We start from the raw sequence: 7413 nt of genomic DNA on the forward strand, positions 1-7413 counted from the left end.
AACCCATCCATTTGTTCCCAAAATTGTAACTAATCACTTTCATCTAAATCCTAATTGGGATGCATAAGCACTCATTATATTGACAATCTCTTTCTGCAACACTAGTTTGATGGATATAAATCTATCACCAATTCTTTTAACATCCACTACATCATTCTTTAGATCTTTGGCCACTACTATGCCCACTCCACTTCTATTACGTTGATCTCCTGAATACCAAAGTCTGAAATCGTCTAACACTTTAGCTTTATAGCCCTTCCATTCAGTCTCTTGTATACATGCAATGTCAATCCTTGTCTCCTCATAACATCTATCAGCTTCACAGTCTTACTCGTTAACGACCCAATGCTCCAGGTTGCTAATCTAATCTTACATTTACAGACTGGGTACTTTGCATGCACTTGCTCTTGCCTACTTATCACCACATCAGGGCATCAAAGCAGCATGTTGCTTATAAGAGACGCCCTAGCAGAAAGACGACTGGACATCGTACAAAGACATAAAGTACTCAAATAACAATAGGATCCATGCAAAGGTGGTTGACTGAATAATATAAGGTGTCAGCTGCCTACCTAACACACTACTAAAAATATATAAATATACAATAAAGGTATATACAATACGATAAAACTAAAAGGCACCTAAAGCATTAGACAAGCAATCACATCAACTAAAAAGTAAGGCACATGAGAAAATGCATAGTCGACATGTGGTCAAAAAGGTGTCACACAACTTACGCACACAATGCCACAATTAAAAAGTATGTATACACATGAAAGGCTTTCATCAAAATGCAATACTGAAGTTGAACTTAACAAAAAGGCAAACTTGGCCTAGTAAGTGCGCTTGTGACCATGAAGATAATGTTGTACAGAACCAGCTAAGTAAGGTGCCAATAGAAGGAATGAAGATAGAAAACCTTGAGGAACATTCTGACGAATAACTTTAAGACTATAGTGGACAGAGGCACCACTGATGACAAAAACAGGTGAGGGTGGATCAATTGACATGGCTTCTGCAACAGTTAAAACAATCTTATCTTCCAAATGCTCAAATAGAGGCTCATGCACATGTGCTGAAACGATCTCATGGCCGATTTCAGTTCCCTTCACAACATATAAATCTGAATAAACACCCTGCATCATCATATGATAAATAAATCAGTTCACCAGGCATTATTTTCAACAACAAAAGGCTCAATTCAAGGTATTTCTGATGCAGATAAATTTCTACAGTGGGCTTATTTTAGAAGAAATAGGCCTTGGGTTAGGTTATTACGTGTAAGGCCTTTGGGCCAAATATTTTCATTGTAATTGGCCATTTTAAGGGCGTAAATTATGGGTAGGAGGTAGGAATATGGGATTCATTAGTTAGTTGAATAGGAGTCCCAGTAGATGCTTTCTATTTTGCTTCTTATTCATTATTTTATCTCATTTTAAGCTGGAATAGGCTTGATGATAGCGAGCCAGCTCAGCTTCATCTAAGATTATATCCCTTATCTTATCCTACCTGTAAGACTCAGTCTTGCATTGAATTAAGGGACTCATCTCTGGCTACTTTTTATTTTTATTCTTTGGATGAATAATTAAATTAAATACAAGGGGGGTAAGGGGGAACGGATATACAAAGCCAGAGGTTGGGGGGGTAAAACCGTAAAGGGCGGGAGGAGGGATGCCAAAATAGACAGAGGGAGACCCTAGGAAACAACAATAAGCCTATTCCTTGGTAAGTCAACAACCGATCTAAGGGGGAGGGAACCAAGTTTGGAGGAGATGTCAAAGTAGATGGCCTTCCAAATCGTATCAAAAGATCTAGACTTGGAGGTGCATCTACGGAGGGTATGCTCCATCCAAATATGGTTGATAGCAGCAGCCCCAAAGGCTAATTTCCCAACTGTATCAAAGATGGTATTTCCAAAAAAATCCATTTCAATCCAAACCCACTCTCTCTAAGGGGGAGGGGGGTTCTTCAGACAAGCCAACATTTGGAAAGGACAAGCTTCCAAATACAGGAGGAGAAAGGGCAGTCGAAGAAGAGGTGGTTTTGTCTTCCTGACCATTCCAGCAAAGACAACAGGCAGGGCAGACAGGAATATGGCGGTAAATGAGGAATGTGATGCAAATTCATCACCAAAATGGGCTTGTGTTCTTAGGACTCTTTAATGCAATGAAGAAGGCGTGAGCCCGAGCTCGGGATATTTGTGAAGGACCTCGACTTCCTACTCCCAGTCAAGAGGAGGAACCTAAAGAGCATGTGGAAGAAGGCACTCTAATGCAGGAGTAGATTACAAAAAACTACCCCAGCAATTTATAACCCCAAACAATACAAATAAGAGTAAGAAACAAAGAAACAATACCATCAAATAAATCTCCAAGGATACAATACCCATATAGGAGCAAAACCAGCCCAAAACCTAACCCGATAGGAAAGAGAAAGACCTATTATAGAGCTGGAGAGAGAGAGGTGCGGCCAAGGCTGTAGGAGTCCGATTGAGTTGCACTCTTAAGCGTAGATAGTCCCTAGGGAGGGTACAAAAACCCCAAAGTTGAGAGGATTCTGACGGCTGGTTGTGAAGTTACAAGTTTTCTTGATTTTCTAACCTAGGAGAGAAAACTGAGAAGAACCTTCAAGAACAGCAGCTGAATGCTTCCAACAGTAACTAGGTAAGGCTCGTGGGACCCTTATGAGGCCTGGAATACCCTGATTGAAGACCTGGCTGAACAGAGTATAGAAGAGAGAAAGAGAGGAGATCGATCTCTCTCCTATTCCCACTAGGATTGTTGATCGGTTCTGATTTCTAGAGACTTTTATCAAAATCTGAACTATACATCTTGAATGTTACAGCAAATAAAATTTTAAAAAAAGAAGAATAAAACAGATAGGGGGTTGAGAAGGGTGAAAGAGAATAAAGGAAGTGGCTATCTCAGCCTGGGCTTCTCACCCACAGCTATCTCAGCTGCTCTAAGCATTTAGTTGCAAACTTTCTTTCATAAATGCAAACTTTCTTTCATTCAAATCTGTCCAATAATGGTACATATGCCTCTCTATTTATAGAGAGGAAGTTTACAATCATACTAATACTAGGTGCTAGTTTCCCAATAGGACTAGACACTCCTACTACAACTAGGAGCTAGTTTCCCGATAGGACTAGACACTCCTACTACAACTAGGAATTCAAAATAGGACTAGGACTTGACTTTATGACTTCAACATGGAGTAGGACTAATTAACTAATAGTCCATATAGGAGTTTACAACCAACTAATGGCCTAATGGGCCTTTATTGAATTAAATAGCAACTAATTAAACTAATGAATAAAATCCCGTTTTCCTACTTTCTACCCATATTTTAGGCCTATTAAAGTGGCTCATTTCAAAGAAAACCCATTGGATCAAAGGTCCAACACATACAAAACACAACCCAAGGCTTATTTGCAATAAAATAAGCCCAAGTGACTTATCTACATCACACCCCCATGGTTGGGATTATTACCATCATGGATAGTGACGATGAAAATGATGGATATCCCACAGAAATTGTCATCAAAAGGCCAGTGAGTGTAATAAAGACACGGAGAGGAAAGGAGTTCAAGAACAAATTATTGGTGATGGAGCTACCCAAAGCAAATGAGGTAGGAGAAAAGCATTTCAATATAGAACCAGAAAACTTATCCTGACACAGCTCAAGAAGGTGCCTATGGTTGGGTTGTATGCATGCTGAGCCTTTGGTCCAAGGGGTTTTTAACGTAATAGGCCACTTTAATGGGCCTAAACCATGGGTAGTAAGTATGCATACAGGATTAGTTACTATAGATAGATATTTTGGTCTAGTAGTGGCTTGATTCATTAGTTAAACTAGTCATGAGGTCAATTTAAGTGGTTAGAAGTTACTTTTACCTTTTTACTTTTCTAAAGGGGGAATCAATTCACTTTTGCAAATGATGATGGGTGAAGACTTTTCCACATTTGGTAGTTGGTGGGTAAAGACTTTCATATTTCAACTTTAAGAGGTAAGGATTTTTCCACCTTCGATGATTGGTGGGTGAAAACTTTCCCATTTCAACTTTAAGAGATGAGGATCTTTCCACCTTTGGTAGTTAATAGGTAAAGACTTTCCTATTCCAACTTGAATAAGTGAATACTTTTCCAGCTTTAGCAGTTGGAAGCGGAAGGCTTTCCTACCCCAACTTTATAATATGTGAAAACTTTCTACTCTTGTTAAGTGAAGGTTTGGTATGTAATGTTTTGTTGAATTGGTCCTATAAATAGGAATCAATTATAAGCATTCAAAGAGAACTCAGAATTTGAAAATAAAGTTGGCTTATGCAACTCTCTTCTTGTGTTTGATTAAGAAATCCCTTGTGATTGATCAATGTAAGTTGATGTTTGATCCAATCGATCCACCTTGTTGTGTGAAGCCCGGGTGTTATCTTATTGTCTATTGTTCTATCCGTTTCATCTTTCAACATTCAGCAAGATCCTATTCTCCAAATATGGAGTTCTTTATTCTCTGAGAAAAGATCCTACCCCTGGTACTGTTTTGAGCTTTATCGATTACAGCATTACATCAAAAGGCTTGGGTGTGGAGGCAGTTGGAGAGAGCTCTCCAAACAGTGAAGTTGTGGCGAGGGATGTGGGCACTGAACCAAACGACTTTGAGCCAGAGAACGAACGGGGAGGAAGAGTGGACAAGCTCTAGGCCGAGGCGGAGAAGCTACCCAAGAAGGAAGGGGACCAAATGGTTTGATCAGCCTAAAAAGGAAGAGGGCAGGGAGTGGAGAGATTGCTATATGGCATCAAGAGAGGGGATGTTAGGAGGGGGGACCAAGAGTCAAGTGAGATGATCAAGGAGAACACAGAAGACCGAGGGAGACCAGAGGAGTAAACTGATCGATTGCCTACAATCAAGGAAAGAACGCCGATTGGATGCTAGTTATCAAGCCATAAGAAGATCTCGGCTCCGTTGCCAATACTAGATCGGCCTAGCTTGAAGAATCTTGCGCCAAGCCCAGGAGGAAATAGGTTTAACGGTGGCAGTCCATAAAGAGTCTTTGCAGATGAGAGAAAAGTAGACCCTGCTGACCCAGATGCCAGGTTGTTTGGAAACCAGCTTAACAGACCAGCTTAAGGATGGTGGCAGAGTTTGCGTCTTTGATTCTTCTTAAGCCAATGCCTCCTTCTAACTTAGGAAGGCAAACAAAGGACCATCCGATGGGATGGAGAAATTTGAGAGAATCAGAACTTTTTTTATTACGCTTGGATAAAGCTTACCTGCAATTCAGTCCTTAAGCTATCCTATTACTTGCTAGCAAGGTGATAAATCCATGTACAGGCCATAGGCCTCCCCGTCGTTTTTTGCAATTCAATACTTCAGATTTTTCTGAAAATTACTGTGAATTCAGTACATGTTTGGGTGGATTCTCAGGTGTGCTTAGTAGATTCCAAATGAAGGCTAGGGTGGATTATTTCTCTTCACAGGTTTTGGTGGATTTTAAGAACACTGAAAGTGTATTCCTGCTCTATTCTCCCTTCTATTTTTCTATCACTTTAATTCAAACTCTAGGTCAGTTTCTCCTAGTTCTTCACTACCTGCAGCACCGCTATTCACTCAATTTTCTGGTTTTTTCCCCTGTTCTGCAATCCTGTTTGTACTAGTTTCTAGCTGGATTTTTCTGCTTCGGGATCAGTCTACATTAATTAAATATATTTAGGAAATCAAAAAATAAATATATAAAAAAATAATAAACATAAATTAAAACAAGAACTCTTTGATCATTTGAAGCCATTAGCAGATACATACACTATCTTCCAGTTTTATTTGAATAATTAGGTCACCACAAAAACCGCCATAATCACTCAAAGGAGAATCCTTCAAAGGAACATGAGCAAGATGATGCTGATCTCCATCAGTTTGAGGCATGAGATGCCACATAAACTGTAACCCTACCAATGATGAGAACACATTTTCTGCAACAGAAATTGACAAGTCAATAACATATAACGACCAGAAGGGAAACGCCTCCACCCAAACCCAGCCCCCCAAAAGAACAGAGCAAAAAATATTAACTTTACAATTTATATAAGCATACAATTAAAGTTGAGAGTGATAAACAGCGCACAAGTAATACTCATACGCATAGATGAGCAGCCCAAATTTAAAGAAAAGACCCATCTGAAAAAACCTTGACATACCTGCTCCTTTTTTCGGCTAACATCTATAAAACCAGACCTGCTCTTATGTACCAGTAGCTTGAAATAAACTACACAGAGGGTAAAATCAAGACCGGTACTGCAGGTTATCACATGACTGTTCCTAGGTTCTCTTGGCAAAACATACATATCCAACAGGTTCCACAAGTTATTTTCATTAACACACCCATGTCGGAATATCATTGAGGGCTGTAAACTTCTTTCACCTTTTGTGAGAGAGAGAGAGAGAGAGAGAAGTGGTGCAAGAAATGTGAGGACTACAATAGAAATAGCAATAACATCAAATAATTACAATGAGACACATTTTCCAGATCAGACAAAACTTACGTCTAAGGGTACAAGGTAAACACACCAAATGGGCTAATAGATCCACACTGAAAATCAAAAAGTCAATTGCCACTGGCTTCAGGAATACCTTCACTATCAAATGCACGAATTCGGAGTGTAGCAAGCCCATCTAGGTCAAGTTTAACAGAACTATGAAATATCTGGATTCTGGAGATTTGATCAATAAAAACTTTGCAACGAATTACAGTGCCACTGCGTTTGTCAGAAGCATAAATAGCAGTTTCCTTTCGACCCCCATAAGGGGCAATCGATCTCACACGAGCACTTGTCGAGCAGTGACTACTAGCATTGTATTCAGGTTGAACAGATAGAATATCATGATGATCCCATGACCTGTAAAATAAACAAAATCCTATGTTCAGTTGAACCAAAGTGTAAGTTTCACTTCATTTCCAAGGATCCACCACGATATTTTTGGGATTATAATTTGTTAATGGAACCTAGCTATAGTGATACTCAAATGGTAAGTTTCACTTAATTTCCTCCACTAGAATTTAGAAAAGTTTCAAGTGGAAAACAAACAGATATACCAAGAGAAGCAGCCATCACTTCCTTGAAGCCGATATTCGACGGGATAAGTCATACGAGGAGGCAACAGAAGGTTAACATCAGCTATATGAGGACCCTGAACTGACAACAATGACGGAAATCTTGAGAGCAGCAACAGCACGGCCAACAGCACCAACTGAAGCATCTCGAATCGAGAGACCTGAATATCGCCGGAAGGAAGGCGAGAGATTCGATCTCATTTACTAATGGAAGTTGGGGATGACAAACCCTAGCGATACTTGGTTCTTGATTTTAGGGTAGCGAGCTTTGAGCTGCTGTAGTGTAGCCCCAGCTTGAGAAATCGCGG

The 7413-nt window shown here is 39.8% G+C and overlaps 1 protein-coding gene across 1 annotated transcript in view; it reads right to left on the reverse strand.

Annotated features, from left to right (window-relative positions):
- LOC122078288 (nuclear pore complex protein GP210) overlaps positions 1-7413 on the reverse strand; it is a 60934-nt gene extending 53521 nt beyond the window's left edge. The window contains exons 1-4 of the mRNA XM_042644214.1: positions 7088-7413; positions 6625-6890; positions 5800-5966; positions 920-1136 (exon numbers count right to left, since the gene is read on the reverse strand). Coding sequence (XP_042500148.1) covers positions 920-1136; positions 5800-5966; positions 6625-6890; positions 7088-7251 — 814 coding nt within the window. The 5' untranslated portion in view covers positions 7252-7413. The remainder of the gene's footprint in view (positions 1-919; positions 1137-5799; positions 5967-6624; positions 6891-7087) is intronic.

The sequence above is a fragment of the Macadamia integrifolia genome, chromosome 5 (assembly GCF_013358625.1).
Source record: "Macadamia integrifolia cultivar HAES 741 chromosome 5, SCU_Mint_v3, whole genome shotgun sequence".
In the NCBI taxonomy this organism is placed as follows: domain Eukaryota; kingdom Viridiplantae; phylum Streptophyta; class Magnoliopsida; order Proteales; family Proteaceae; genus Macadamia; species Macadamia integrifolia.